The following is a 16,752-nucleotide window of genomic DNA, read 5'->3' as shown; positions in this document are numbered from 1 at the left end:
ACCGTTAGTCATCATCATCGAATGTGATTGGTCCATCCTGACTGCGCTGTGAATAGTAACACGCCCCGATAATCAACCGTTAGTCATCATCATCGAATGTGATTGGTCCATCCCGATAGCGCTATGAAAAGTAACGGACTTTTAAGCGCTTTTGCTTCATGAGTAATTTTCAGCTGAATAATAACACTGAAATTATTAATAGATACCGCGTTAAAGCAACAAGGGGAACATTTCAAAATGGATTTTTTTATTTAGACTCATTCTAACCAACTTTCTGTCGCTAAGCCACGCCCACCTCACATCATTCCTCTGTTTCTGCGGTTTTGAGTTCAGAGTGAACTGAAGTCAGTCAGTCACTGCGCTGCTCATGAAATGACCATATTGACTCTCTCAGACCTGGAGCCGGTGAAAATAATACATACATAAATGTCTGCGAGGTGCGAATGAACTGAAAACGTCTTTAATAACTAGTAACTCAGTCGGTAAGTGTTTTTTCCTTCATTTAAAGATTGTTTTTATGAAGCGAGGACGCGCGCAGAGTTCTGCAAAACTAGCTAAAGCTGTTTATAATGCCTGGTTTTCTTAGTTTTTATAGGCAGGGTGTGTGTGTGAATTTGATGAGTTCTTTGTGTGTGTGTGTGTGTGTGTTTAGTGTTTTTGCTGTCTTCGTGTCTTGTTTTGGGGGAAATATGATGAAAGTTTGTAGACGCGTGTTGTTATCAATGACATTTACGTTTTAGTTTAAAAGTGATGCTCGTTTTTACAATTTACTTTTTAGTGAATGAGTTCAAGATGGAGATATAACGTTAGGCTGAAGGATGATCTGATGTAAAACATCTTGATTAAATTAGTAATTATTTATTTGTCTACTTGTTTCTTTGCCTTGCTGATTTAATCATTACACATAACGTTATTTGGTTCAGTATCAAGAACCAGTTTCTGTTGTAGTTTCTGTATGGTTGATGATTGGAGATGAAAATGTTGTTTTTTAGTTTCTGGGTTTTTGTAAAACCCTTTATTTGAAACCCCCATTTTATTCTTTTCTTTTTCACTAAAATGCTAGTTAATGTAATCAGTGTCACATTGGACTGAAGCTTACTGACTTGTTCACACAGGGTATGACAACTTCCCAAAAAGATTAAGATGCCTGGTTTTAGATGGATTTTAAATTGCTTGCAAGTCTCTCATTATGCTATATTACCACCAAATATTGGATTCAATCGTTTAATCTTCTAATCAGCACAGATTTTACTCAAAAACTGAGTTATGAGCTCAGGTCAGGGAGGCCTACGATCAATAAGATCCTAAAAGAAATATCAAACTTGTGCTAATTGAAAGAAAACAATATTTGGTGGTAATATAGCATAATGAGAGATTTACAAGGAATTTAAAATGCGGGTTATTTTCGACCCGGAACAACACCAAATTATGGAAAGGATTTTCTTGCATTAAAACCACATAGATGCTGATATGAACGGACAGTTTTTGTCCTGTTAATATTGTGCGTTCATCAGTGGTTTCTGTTTCATTATGCTCAAGGTTTCGCATTTAAAGTGTCTCTGATAAAGAGAATATTTGTCTACCTGAACTTTGATCAGGTTTGGACTTACAGCGCTTTGATTAACAAATGATGAGGTGTTGATTTAGTGAAATGTTTGTGCATCTTATGTTTTATATCATTCCTAAATTATGCTTGTGTTGGTCTTAGTTTGCTTGGTTATGGATGCTTTAACGTCCCACAATAGTGGAACATATTGTGTTTTCCATGCCTGGAAAAGTCATGGAAAGTTTTGAAGTGAATAGAAGTTTTGTAGTTGAGCTCTGCTGTTAAATCTTTTATGTTGTGCTCTTGTAGAGTAAAAAATGCGCACAGACGGTGATGTCTGGTTTGCTATAGTGAATCAATAAGTCAGTTCTTGTTTTTATCATTTAAAAACAAACCAGTTAGCCTCACCTGAGAGTTTATTTGGTGTGCAACTTAGTTGTCTCTACCATTTACTCTCATTGATCATTCATTCAGTTTCCCAGCGCAGCACAGCTCACACTGTTTTTAGACGGGGTCAGGGTTTTACTTTGACCTTGTCTGGGTTAAAAGTCCCCAAGGGAACAGCGTTAGTGGGGTTATTTGTCCAAGTAGAAGTTTAACAGCTGAACGCTGAACGGTGAGATTTATGGATCTTCAAGAAGAAGCTCTTTGTCTTTCTATTGTGGCAGAGCTCCAGGCGTGAAATTCAATATATACAATATATAAACCATATATTTTTAAGGCCCATATGGTTCAGTCCCATATATAGTGGGATCTCAATGTGGCTCCATGTTCAATTTGTTGAATTTTCCCTGTCTTCAATTGTCAAAAACCAAATGTGGGTCACTTTCTACACAGCTAATACGTATTGCATTGACACGGGAATGTCTGAAGAATAATGTTGAAACTAGAAATGTATATTTTTTTTATATCAAATCAATTGTATACAACATAAGCTACCTCTCTGAGTACCGAAAATACACTGAAAATTGATTTACCAAGAGTGCAAAATACGCATTACGCAGATCTACATGTTAATGCATTGACATATCTCTGGGATTGAACCATATAGGGCTTTAAAAATATAAATATCTAAATGAAAAGTGTATAAAGAATGAGAATTTAGAAGGACATTAAGATGTCTTTTAATACTTTTTGAGTTACAGCCAAGCAAACTTTGGAAAAACTTTGGAAAAACAATATTTATGCCACTCGGAAAAAACTAGATACATTTCTAGTTTCAACATTTGATGTTCAGATGTTTCTCTTTAAAATAAAAAAGCATCATCTGTATGTAAAGTGTCCCACATTTGGTTTTCGACCTCTAAAAATGTGCACAATTGACCAATTTACTCATGGAGCCGCATTGAGATCTCCATATCTCTGGGATTGAACCATCAGCCTTTAAAATAAAGATGCCAAAAGAAAAGTTTGATAAGAACCAGAATCTAAAAGGATATTAAGATATCTTTAATACTTCTGGAGTTACAGGCATGCAAACTTGAGGTTAAATACACAAGAAGTGCTTTTTCCCCATTTTTGAACGGTCACCGTTGGCATATAATTAAACAAAGATTGATAAAGTCAACAGATTTCACTAATAGACCAACCAATCTCTGTGTAGAAATAAAATAATGATGCTGCCATCTTTCTTAAGTCATTTTTACCCCCCTGTAATTTGGCTCCAAATCTCAGGTGAAAATTGTCATTTCCCCCTCGACAAAACAATGATTTACTCAGTAAATATACATCTGTGACATTTCATATTTTGGCTTTCTCCTTCATTTATGTATTATTTTCGCCAGAAAAAGTAAAGATCAAAATCAATTGAATAGTTCTACCATAGTACATTGAAATAAAACAAGGTATTACCATCATACCATGTCTGAGAAAACATAGTGCTACCATGGTGTGTTTTTGGTACTTTTCTGTTGTATTTCAGATATGCTAATGGTTGTTTTTTTCTCCACACACTGTAAGTGGTCAACCAATCACAGCAGACTGGGCCATCTGACCAATCAGAGCAGAGCAGCTCTCAGAGAGGCGGAGCTTAGAGAGACTGAATCCTTGATCGAAGCGTTTCTGAGAGAAAAGAGCTGATGCTGCAGGGGATATTATGACAAAATTAAAGTGTTTTTGACCTTGGATGCATGTAAAACTATTGTAGGAGAAATCAAAACAAAATTAGGAATCTTAAAAATAGCATTAATATAGAAAAGTTTATAAAGTCTGTGGAAAATGACTATTTTTATCTAGAGCGTTCCCAAGATAAATAAGCAAAATAATTGAGTGACATGAGCAGCTCAAGATCGGTTTTAAAAAGATATTGCGAGCGGATTGTGTTTGTGTGAGGTGCATTTCAAGAGAGAATCTGCATGAAATGTGTTTCTGCTTTTCTTCAGGAAATGATCATTGACCAATTACAGGCGGCTGGCGTGGGTCCACGAGTACGTGTGTGTGTGTACGGTTTATTTATAGAGCTTGTGGGTGTTCGAATGGGAAGATCTCTCATCCCACCATCTCTACACATCATTTATGAGCTCATAAAGACAAGGAATTTTACGGGATTCTGGGAAAGATGACCATGATTTGTGCTTGCATTCTGCAGTGCTGGAATACGGATGCTAAATGAACACAGTGTGTTTTGCATTGATCCAGTTTGTCTAAAAAAAAAAAAAAAAAATCTAAAAATTGTAGTTTATATCACCTGGCTCATTGGTTACACTAGGACAAGTCTAGTGCATTGCATTGTGGGTACTGCATTCAACAAAATGACCAAATATCGGTTGATTAAAAGGCATGGTGCTATATTGACGTGCATAACTAAATGATGTGCATAACTTTTACTTGCCTAAGGCCGTGTACATACCCGTGTACATGTGGGCTAGGCCTAAAAAACCTTGTTGTACCATTACATTTCCTAGAAAAATAATAAAATAAAAATAAAAGATTGGTCCAAAATCTGAACGTACGACAGTTTCCGGAGTGTACCTTTGAACGATTTATAAACCGTTTGCATGCAAAAAAGTTCCTAATATATTAATTTATTGGCATAATGCATAATTATCACAAAGCAGGTAAATGTTGCTAATATTTTTGCACATTTAAAAATAATAATATTAATGCATATTGTAATTACCCTTTTTTTTTTTTTTTTGCATTTTCACAATTGTCTGTATTATTTTAAATGAATAGATGGAATATTTTAGGGATGCACCGATATGAACATTTTGGGCGATGCCGATAACCGATAATTTTTTATATTTGAAAGCCGATAACAGCCATGTTATCGGCTGTTATCATGTTATGTAGGCCAATAAATCAAAAATTTTAAATAATTTTTGAGATCCTTGTTTGTGAAAAGTTAAAATCCATGTATCACTACCAAACACACAATTATGATGTTCTCATTATAATTTTATGTAGTTGCTTATATGACAGACTTGCGCTGCACATTTTAAAGCGATTTCAATCATATTTAAAGCAATTCAAAACCATCATGTTGAACAGTGCGAATCTGAAGCTTCTCAGCTGAAGGACATAATCCATTATTTATCAGCTTTAATATTTCGGCCAAATGTTCTTATAGGGCCGACAACGATAACATTATAAATGATCATATATCGGCCGATACCGATATTGCAGCCGATATATCATGCATCCCTAGATTATTTTAATTAACCATTAAAACCCAAAAAATTGAATGCATGCATGCTTTTCAATTGGTGCACAAACAAAAATCTTTCATGACCATTTCTGCCTGATTTGTTCCTCATTTTTGACGTCAGATGAAATCCATTGAGTAATAGTATATGTGTGTGTGTTTCCCTGTAACATTCTCTGGAAGGGTGAGACTATAAGCGAGGTCAGCCAAGATAAACAGCTGCAATAATACAACCGTGTCTCCAGTAAGTTCCCCTACATGCCAATTAACCGTGTTGATGTTTTCGTGTGACTCCCGTCCCGGTCTGTAGTAATCCAGGCGTCCCGAGGGTTTGGTCCCGCAGACGGTGTGGGGTCGCGGGGTCAGCGTCGGGAGAGATGAGAGTATTTTTAGGGAGTGCAATGCATGCCTTTCGGAAGTGTTTTAATTGAGGAAGTAATTGTCGCCTTGTGTTTTTTTTAGTAGTGTGTGAGAAAGCGGAGGGAGTTCGATTGGGAGGCTGACAGGCGTTTATTTATGGCCCAAGAATAAAAACACACAGTGATAATGAAAGAGCGTACGGTCTGCTTTGAGTCTGGAAACTGTCACTAGATCTCGTACGTTTATGCGAATGCATGGTTTCTAAAGCAGATACTAGTCTTGAAAGCTTTCACAAAACTATGCATGACATCAAATATCAAGTTTCAGTTTATTTTCTGCAGATTTTGTTGCTTATTACATCTTGCTATCTTTGTTTTCCCTAATATTCATCAGGGGAAATAACATAGTGTAGATCTGTAGAAATGTTTGATGACTTTTGATTGCAAACTTTCAGATCTCAGCCAATCTGAGTACAGGTTTTATCCAAAGTTGCGAATTTAACTTGGACTATCGCATAAAACGTTTGCGAATAAAGCAGCGTTTCCATCCCATGTGTTCAAGAGAACAACATCATCACTTCCTGGGAAATTGGCGCAAAATATGAGTAATAAAACTGTAAGTTTCTGAAATGTGGCTGTTTTTCCCTCCATCATAAACGAGTGTGTCTCAGAGCGTCAGACGAAACACAGTAAACGCTGTCGTGTTCTCTGGCGTTCGGATGCTGGTGTTCGGGAACACACTCGTGTGTGTGAGACGCTTCTGGAGGGAGTTAAACCAAATCATTCTGATCACACACTTTGACTTTCAGAAACACCAAACCAACATTTGAGATGCTGCGATGCCATTGGTCCGTTGGTTACTCCAGTTATCCAATCACAGCCTCTGATGAGGCAAAGTCACATGAGGTTTGAGGGATTTATTCTGTAAATGTGTTTCCATCTATTGTAGTTTATGTCTTCTTTTCATTTATCTTCTTATCGTTTCTATACAGCATTTTTATTTTAATGCAATATCCCAAAATGCGCATATAATAGGTGAATGGAAATATGCTGTTGAGATTTCTTCGTAAACTCTTCTTAAACATCCGGGATCTTTTTCTCAGGAGAAACAAGAAGCAAGCAAAAGTCTCATTAAAAGTTATATTCTTGAGTATGTTTAAGAAGAACATTGAAGAATTATGTTTTTATTTCAACATTTTTCCCCCCTCTCATCAAAGATTTCACTTCGAAATTCGAAAAACACTTCATTTTCAACCGTTAGCGTCTGATGTTCTCGTGCATCTTCTCTTGAGGTCACATGATAAATGCAGATCTATCTCAGTCTCCTCACAGGATCTTTTGCAATACATTGCAAAATACTCTTTGGGTGTTGCATTGTTATTTTGTAACAAATTACAGCATAGAGTTGATTTAAATGTAGGCCCTAGTCTAAGCTCAGTATGCAAAAGTGTACACCCCCGTTGCTCTGAACGGATTATATAAATCATTATTTTTGATCAGCTGTAGAAAAGAAATGGATAGAACTGTTTATGTATCCATGTTATACGGATGCATCTGTCTTCAGTTAGAGGACAAATCCCAGACCTGCATGTGAGGGTCAGATTTCTGTGAGCACGTTTTATCAGCTGTGGGAACAAAAGCTTTCCAGATGGACTTTGCCTCGCTTCCTGAACCAAATGGACATTTACATGTCAGCACACTTCATCTGTTTGAAATGCAAAATAGAGGAAAGCCGGCCTGCATTCATGCACTGAATGTTGGGATTGGTGACACACACACACACACACACACACAGGCTACGTCTACATTAATCCGGATACATTTGAAAACGCGTTTTCGTTTAAAAACGTTCTCCGTCCACACTAGCGTTTCAGTGTGGAAGAGAAACTTTTGAAAAAACGCCTGAAAACGCTAAATTCACCTTTACTGCGCATGCGTAAAACCTCACAAAAGCTCACTGAGATGATTAAATAAATCATAAAGTTATCGCGCAATTCCTCTGACGGGATAATTTTATTTAGCAAAATATCTCAGCATTCTCTGATGCTTCCAGTACATTCACTTTTCACTATTTTATATCCACCTTATTCCTGACGACTTTACTGCGTTTTGAATTATGGGCGGCACTTCCGGTTTGGGGAACTTCCATTCATAAAGACTGAAACGAATCATTTCAAATCATAAGGTTGCCCTACAAATAAAGCTGATCCGTCGGTTTGACTGGATGAGCTGTCAATATTCCTTCATGATTTATTTTCAGACATCATGAGAATAACGTTATACTTGGTATTTTAACGTGACATGTTATAACAAGAATATCTATGGCAAGAGCTCTTTTCAGTCGCTGCTTTCTTTTCCTCATGATGATTTTTATTTTTTCCTTTGCAATCCGCTGTAAAAGTATGAAAAGGACAACATATACGGCACATTTGTGGTCTGTTCTCCTGAATTTAATTTACGATAATAATTCACTGGAATGCACGAAGAATCTCTCGTTATTCTCAAAATCCTCACGTTTCTTTCCAGGTTTGTTTTCACAGGTAAATGCAATTTATAATCTGTCAAAATGACGGAAATCACTTTGATATAGTGTCACGTAATGCTGAAGTTAATGAACATTTTTGATTAAGGCTTGTTGTTATACAATATATTTGCCTACTACAGTGATATTTAACCAAAGACTCTATTTTTCTATTTTTGGTCTGTTGACCTTGTTGATTATTTTAAACTTTTAAATTTCATTTTAATGTTCGATGGTTGAAGGGTGAGTCGATTAATGTCATCTCATTGTGACACTTTTTTTTAACATATTGCGTTCATAGAGCAAGCCTTTTACTGATTGTTTACAGCTTAACGGAAGTTACACCCATAATTCGCGCAAAGCATCATGGGGCGTCGGATTAAGGTGGATATATATATATATATATATCTGCAGGACTGTGATATGAAGAGTTTGCAAAGTAACATATTTTAGCAACAGTGTGAAAGTGAACCGCACATAACAGGCACAATACCGGTATAAACATGGATATCTATTGATACAATATGCGTCCCATGACTAAACTTACGTCATCGTTTTTAAATACCTCCGTTTTTACAGTCCACACTACAACTCACAATTTTATCCAGTTTGGAGAGCGTTTTCATTAATAAGAATGAAATGAAAAATGACACCGTTTTCAAATAAAAACGCAAAACTTTTTATGCGTTTTGGCCGGTAATTTACACGACAGCGGCGTTTTTGGTGCCTGAAAACGCGTTTTAAAGTGCAAGTTTTGGAAAACGGTCTGCGTGTAAACCACAAAAACGCGAATCTCTGAAGACGATGACGTCATGCGCATGCGTATTACGTGTTCAGTCTATAGTGTTTCATCGCCATCTAGTGGCCTGGCAGCAGAATACGGCGTTTTAAGACGTTTTTTTTCGCGGATCCGTGTGAATGGGGATGTTTTAACAGTGGTGTGGGACCTCTCTCGAAGAACGCTCGATCAACATCAGACATCTTGCAAACAGACAACCGTCTAGCACTGGCCCCTCCCACAAGAAGCGGATTTCGCCTCAAACTTACGCGCGTCCTATTCCCTCTGGACGCACGAATGGATTCAAAATGGATTCTAGACGCGATAGACGTGAATTTTACGCTCTATTTGCGTTTGGTGTGAACGCAGCATTAAGGCTCAAAAATAGAAGTTGATAGCAAAATTATTATTTTATATATTAAATCTTTGAAAACCTTTATTTTTCTTTGTGCATTTCGAACACTTTTCATCACAATCGCACAAATTTTGCTCTCTTTTCTGCTGTCTTTTTTGCGGGTCCAAAGCTTTTGCTTGCCAGTTGAAATCTTTTGCTTGCGAGTTGAAATCTTTTGCTTGCGAGTTGAAAACTTTTGCTTACGAGTTGAAATCTTTTGCTTGCGAGTTGAAAACTTTTGCTTACGAGTTGAAATCTTTTGCTTGCGAGTTGAAAACTTTTGCTTGCGAGTTGAAATCTTTTGCTTGCGAGTTGAAATCTTTTGCTTGCGAGTTGAAATCTTTTGCTTGCGAGTTGAAAACTTTTGCTTGCAAGTTGAAATCTTTTGCTTACGAGTTGAAAACTTTTGCTTGCGAGTTGAAAACTTTTGCTTGCAAGTTGAAATCTTTTGCTTACGAGTTGAAATCTTTTGCTTGCGAGTTGAAAAGTTTTGCTTGCGAGTTGAAATCTTTTGCTTGCGAGTTGAAAACTTTTGCTTACGAGTTGAAATCTTTTGCTTGCGAGTTGAAAACTTTTGCTTGCGAGTTGAAATCTTTTGCTTGCGAGTTGAAATCTTTTGCTTGCGAGTTGAAATCTTTTGCTTGCGAGTTGAAAACTTTTGCTTGCGAGTTGAAATCTTTTGCTTGCGAGTTGAAATCTTTTGCTTGCGAGTTGAAATCTTTTGCTTGCGAGTTGAAAAGTTTTGCTTGCGAGTTGAAAAGTTTTGCTTGCCAGTTGAAAAGTTTTGCTTGCGAGTTGAAATCTTTTGCTTGCGAGTTGAAATCTTTTGCTTGCCAGTTGAAATCTTTTGCTTGCCAGTTGAAATCTTTTGCTTGCCAGTTGAAATCTTTTGCTTGCCAGTTGAAATCTTTTGCTTGCCAGTTGAAATCTTTTGCTTGCCAGTTGAAATCTTTTGCTTGCCAGTTGAAATCTTTTGCTTGCGAGTTGAAATCTTTTGCTTGCGAGTTGAAATCTTTTGCTTGCGAGTTGAAATCTTTTGCTTGCGAGTTGAAATCTTTTGCTTGCGAGTTGAAATCTTTTGCTTGCGAGTTGAAAAGTTTTGCTTGCCAGTTGAAATCTTTTGCTTGCCAGTTGAAATCTTTTGCTTGCGAGTTGAAATCTTTTGCTTGCGAGTTGAAATCTTTTGCTTGCGAGTTGAAATCTTTTGCTTGCGAGTTGAAATCTTTTGCTTGCGAGTTGAAAAGTTTTGCTTGCCAGTTGAAATCTTTTGCTTGCGAGTTGAAAACTTTTGCTTGCGAGTTGAAATCTTTTGCTTGCGAGTTGAAATCTTTTGCTTGCGAGTTGAAATCTTTTGCTTGCCAGTTGAAATCTTTTGCTTGCGAGTTGAAATCTTTTGCTTGCGAGTTGAAATCTTTTGCTTGCGAGTTGAAATCTTTTGCTTGCGAATGAAGCTGAGTCTCAGTGGGCGGTCTCTACAAACATGGATGGAAGGCCCTTTTCTATTGGTCACCCTGGATTGAAGTGATAGGTTGACCACGCCCACTACTCTCAAGTGCTGTTTTACTCTCAAACGCAGTCTGTTTGATTGAATAAAAAAGACACAAAGGAAACTCCATAGTAGTTCCTATAGTGCTGGCTTAAAGTCGGAGTAAATTAGTTCCTCCAAAAGGAGTTCCCAGAACTAAAATCGTTCCTGCGATGCGAACGCGTCAAAATCCGCGAACTTCCGCCAATAATGGTGTCGTCTGTGATCTTGGCTTCGTCTCTGAAGCACAGCTGTCAGTTCAGAGACAGCAGCGATTACATGAGGAACAATGTGGATGTTAATCCTGGAAGACTTTGGTGGCTCTGATCTCGGATCCTGATGCTCTTGTTAAAGACAGAGACTCATGGGAATCAGCCCACACATGCTCTCCACGCCGTTACAATCGAATTAGTTCAAGATTAGTGAAGCTATGAGATCTCAACCCTGTTTTTGACTTGTAAAACGAGGATGTCGAGTAGAATATGCTGTGAAAATGTAGAATATGGCCATTTTTCCTCTAATTCTGTTTTTTTCCCTCCAAATTCAATTTTTTTCGATTACCCCCCCCCCCCCCCCCCCCCCCCACCCCCCGAAAAAAAAATCTGTTCCCTCCCATTGTACTTTTTTTGGATTACTTTTTAATTATATTTATTTTTTCTGATATCATGAAATTCATACAATTAAACAGAAATTTATGAAAGTTTTATTTTCCCACAAATTCCGTTTTTTTTTACTTTGTGTTTTTTTTTACTGGTTAAATTTAAATGTAATAATCAAAAGCATGTGTAATTAATTGAAATCAGTAAAATTGTACAATTCAATAAAAAATTATTAAAGTTTTAACATTTTAGGACCCCATGAAATCCGTTTTATTTTCCCCCAAATTCTGTTTTTCTTCATTTACATTTTTCTGTATTGTCCACCCCCCAACCAATCATGAAACTTATACAATTCAGCAATTTATTCAAAGTTCAACAAAAATAAATCTCTTTTTATTTATTTTTCTCAAATTCAGTTTTTTATTAAAATTCTTCATTTTCAAAATTTCTGGATTCCGTTTTAATGGTTAAAAAAATAAATCTAATAATCAAAAAGCATGGCTAATTAATGGAAATCAGGAAACATGCAATTCAACTTTTTTTTCTTTTTTTTAGGTGAACAAAAATGACTTTTTTAGAGTCTTAAGAAATCCTTTTTTTATTTATTTTTTTTATTCTGTTTTATCGTTCTCAAATTCAGTTTTTTTCATAAAAAAAATTCTGGATTCTGTTTTAATGGTCCAGTTGTCTAATCAATAGAATTAATTTGAAATCACAGGGCCCTATATACCTGTAAGACCCGAGTGTGTGTGTGTGTGTGTGTGTGTGTGTGTGTGTGTGTGTGTGTGTGTGTGTGTGTGTTTTCTCTGAAAGTTTCCTTGCAAACAAGAGTTATTGCTTTGACTTTATTCCCTGTTGGATTTAGGGAGGGTTTTTTTTTGTTTTTTTGCTGAAGGTAAACAAGTGTTCAAGTTGAAGTTTCGGTTGGGTTTCAGTGTTAAAGTCCGCTGACGTTCGGCCGGGTCTCCTGTACGACACACACACACACACACACGATCCTGCGGGAAACACTGATTCACTCTGTCTGATGGAATGGCAGGAATTTCCATTTGCGGGACTGATAAAGACTCGGGAGTTTTTCCACTCGGAGAGCGAATCCAGAGAGGAATGCAGACGTCTCTCTCACACACACACACACACACACATTCATCACGATGCATTGGCACATCAGAGCAGAAAACAACCTTAACACAATATTTGTCTAAGGCACAGCGGCAATTTAAAGATCTTATCAAACAGCTTTTAATATTTGTTCTGGTTTCTTCAGTTGATCTTGAAGTGCTCGTCGTCTTTGTTCAGGTTTGTGTTTTAGTGCGAATGTACACCGCCGTTCAGAAGTTTTGGATCGGTAAGATTGTTTATGTTTTTGAAAGAAGTCTCTTCTGCTCACCAACGCAGCATTTATTTGATAAATACAACAAAAAACAGCAATATTGTGAAATATTATTACAATTTAAAACGGCTTTCTATTTACACCCACACACACACCTGTGACCGCATTACATTAGTGTTACACACACACACACACACCTGTGACCGCATTACATTAGTGTTACACACACACACACACACACACACCTGTGACCACATTACATTAGTGTTACACACACACACCTGTGACCGCATTACATTAGTGTTACACACACACACACACACACACACCTGTGATCACATTACATTAGTGTTACACACACACACACACACACACACACACACACACACACACACACACACACACACACACACACACACACACCTGTGACCGCATTACATTAGTGTTACACACACAAACACACCTGTGACCGCATTACATTAGTGTTACACACACACACACACACACACCTGTGACCGCATTACATTAGTTACACACACACACACACACACACCTGTGACCACATTACATTAGTGTTACACACACACACCTGTGACCGCATTACATTAGTGTTACACACACACACACACACACACCTGTGACCGCATTACATTAGTGTTACACACACACACACCTGTGACCACATTACATTAGTGTTACACACACACACACACACCTGTGACCACATTACATTAGTGTTACACACACACACACACCTGTGACCGCATTACATTAGTGTTACACACACACACACACACACACACACACCTGTGACCGCATTACATTAGTGTTACACACACACACACACACACACACACCTGTGACCGCATTACATTAGTGTTACACACACACACACACCTGTGACCGCATTACATTAGTGTTACACACACACACACACACACAGACACACCTGTGACCGCATTACATTAGTGTTACACACACACACACACACACACACCTGTGACCGCATTACATTAGTGTTACACACACACACCTGTGACCGCATTACATTAGTGTTACACACACACACACACACACACCTGTGACCGCATTACATTAGTGTTACACACACACACACACACACACCTGTGACCGCATTACATTAGTGTTACACACACACACACACACCTGTGACCGCATTACATTAGTGTTACACACACACACACACACACACCTGTGACCGCATTACATTAGTGTTACACACACACACACACACACACACCTGTGACCGCATTACATTAGTTACACACACACACACACACACACACCTGTGACCACATTACATTAGTGTTACACACACACACCTGTGACCGCATTACATTAGTGTTACACACACACACACACACACACCTGTGACCGCATTACATTAGTGTTACACACACACACACCTGTGACCACATTACATTAGTGTTACACACACACACACACACCTGTGACCACATTACATTAGTGTTACACACACACACACACCTGTGACCGCATTACATTAGTGTTACACACACACACACACACACACACCTGTGACCGCATTACATTAGTGTTACACACACACACACACACACACACCTGTGACCGCATTACATTAGTGTTACACACACACACACACACACACCTGTGACCGCATTACATTAGTGTTACACACACACACACCTGTGACCACATTACATTAGTGTTACACACACACACACACACCTGTGACCACATTACATTAGTGTTACACACACACACACACCTGTGACCGCATTACATTAGTGTTACACACACACACACACACACACACACACACCTGTGACCGCATTACATTAGTGTTACACACACACACACACACACACACCTGTGACCGCATTACATTAGTGTTACACACACACACACACACCTGTGACCGCATTACATTAGTGTTACACACACACACACACACCTGTGACCGCATTACATTAGTGTTACACACACACACACACACACACACACACACACACACCTGTGACCACATTACATTAGTGTTACATACACACACACACACACACCTGTGACCGCATTACATTAGTGTTACATACACACACACACACCTGTGACCGCATTACATTAGTGTTACACACACACACACACACCTGTGACCGCATTACATTAGTGTTACACACACACACACACACACACACACCTGTGACCGCATTACATTAGTGTTACACACACACACACACACACACACACACACCTGTGACCGCATTACATTAGTGTTACATACACACACACACACACACCTGTGACCGCATTACATTAGTGTTACATACACACACACACACCTGTGACCACATTACATTAGTGTTACACACACACACACACACCTGTGACCGCATTACATTAGTGTTACACACACACACACACACACACACACACACACACCTGTGACCACATTACATTAGTGTTACACACACACACACACACACACACACACACACACCTGTGACCGCATTACATTAGTGTTACACACACACACACACACACACACACACACACACACACACACACCTGTGACCGCATTACATTAGTGTTACACACACACACACACACACACACACACACACACACACACCTGTGACCACATTACATTAGTGTTACATACACACACACACACACACCTGTGACCGCATTACATTAGTGTTACATACACACACACACACCTGTGACCGCATTACATTAGTGTTACACACACACACACACACCTGTGACCGCATTACATTAGTGTTACACACACACACACACACACACACACCTGTGACCGCATTACATTAGTGTTACACACACACACACACACACACACACACACCTGTGACCGCATTACATTAGTGTTACACACACAAACACACCTGTGACCGCATTACATTAGTGTTACACACACACACACACACACACACACACACACACACCTGTGACCGCATTACATTAGTGTTACATACACACACACACACACACACCTGTGACCACATTACATTAGTGTTACACACACACACACACACACACACCTGTGACCTTATTACATTAGTGTTACATACACACACACACACACACACACACACCTGTGACCACATTACATTAGTGTTACACACACACCTAACAACGCCCCTTAGCTACTCTAAATCCACTGTATTCGCGGAGCTATCCCTTTAACAGGTGCATATTAATTATGACACTTGTGTTTCAGTGCTGCTCTATTACTGTGAAGCTGCTTCGAAGCAGTCTCTACTGTATAAAGCGCTATAGAAATAAAGCTGACTTGACAAATTTGTAACTCAATTTGCCTACAAATCTTCATTTAATCATTTCAACTGAAAACTTTCCATCAAAAGATCATGAGAAGCAAACATTTATGACTAGCCATGTGGTTACAGTACATGTAACTCCTCAAGGTCTGCCAGTACAGGGAAGTGTGTGTTTGTTCAGGTGATTTCATGATGCGTGTGTGTGTGTGTGTTTCAGTGTGTGAGGGACATGAGAGAAGAGTCCAGCGGCTCTCACGACAACAGCCTGATGGGAGAAGGTAAGAACATGGAAATCTGTATTTTACTGACCAGAAACCAGTTTGACACTAGTTTCACTCCACTTTAATGGAGACATTAAAGTTGGTAAGATTTTTTTTTTAAAGAAATTAATTCTTTTTTTCCCCTCAGCATGGACACATTAAATCAATTGTAACAGGCATTTATAACGTTACAAAAGACTGTTTCAGATAAATGCTGTTCTTTCTATTCATCAAAGAATCCTGAAATAAGAATGTAAATAACAGTTTTCAACATTGATAATAATCATAAATGTTTCTTGAGCATCAAATCATCATATTAGAGTGATTTCTGAAGGGTCATGTGACACTGAAGACTGGAGTAATGATGCTGAAAATACAGCTTTGATCACAGGAATAAATTACACTTTACTATATATTCACATAGAAAACAGATGTTTTACATTATAATAATATTTCACAATTTTACTGTATTTTTGATCAAATAAATGCAGCCTTGGT

General features: G+C 38.2%; 1 protein-coding gene across 3 annotated transcripts in view; it reads left to right on the top strand.

Moving 5' to 3' along the window:
- The first annotated feature begins 364 nt into the window (after nucleotides 1–364).
- The window catches only part of LOC130085681 (pleckstrin homology domain-containing family G member 3), a 74,035-nt gene continuing 57,647 nt past the window's right edge, over nucleotides 365–16,752 (top strand). For all 3 annotated transcript variants that reach the window (XM_056251584.1, XM_056251585.1, XM_056251583.1), the window contains exons 1-2: nucleotides 365–482; nucleotides 16,212–16,272. In XM_056251584.1, coding sequence (XP_056107559.1) covers nucleotides 16,224–16,272 — 49 coding nt within the window. In that variant the 5' untranslated portion in view covers nucleotides 365–482; nucleotides 16,212–16,223. The remainder of the gene's footprint in view (nucleotides 483–16,211; nucleotides 16,273–16,752) is intronic.

This window comes from Rhinichthys klamathensis, unplaced genomic scaffold (genome assembly GCF_029890125.1).
Source record: "Rhinichthys klamathensis goyatoka isolate OS25496 unplaced genomic scaffold, OSU_Roscu_1.1 h1tg000085l_1, whole genome shotgun sequence".
NCBI classification, from domain to species: domain Eukaryota; kingdom Metazoa; phylum Chordata; class Actinopteri; order Cypriniformes; family Leuciscidae; genus Rhinichthys; species Rhinichthys klamathensis.
The sequence above is the reverse complement of the archived record's forward strand: the minus strand, read 5'-3'. Positions and strand labels throughout refer to the sequence as shown.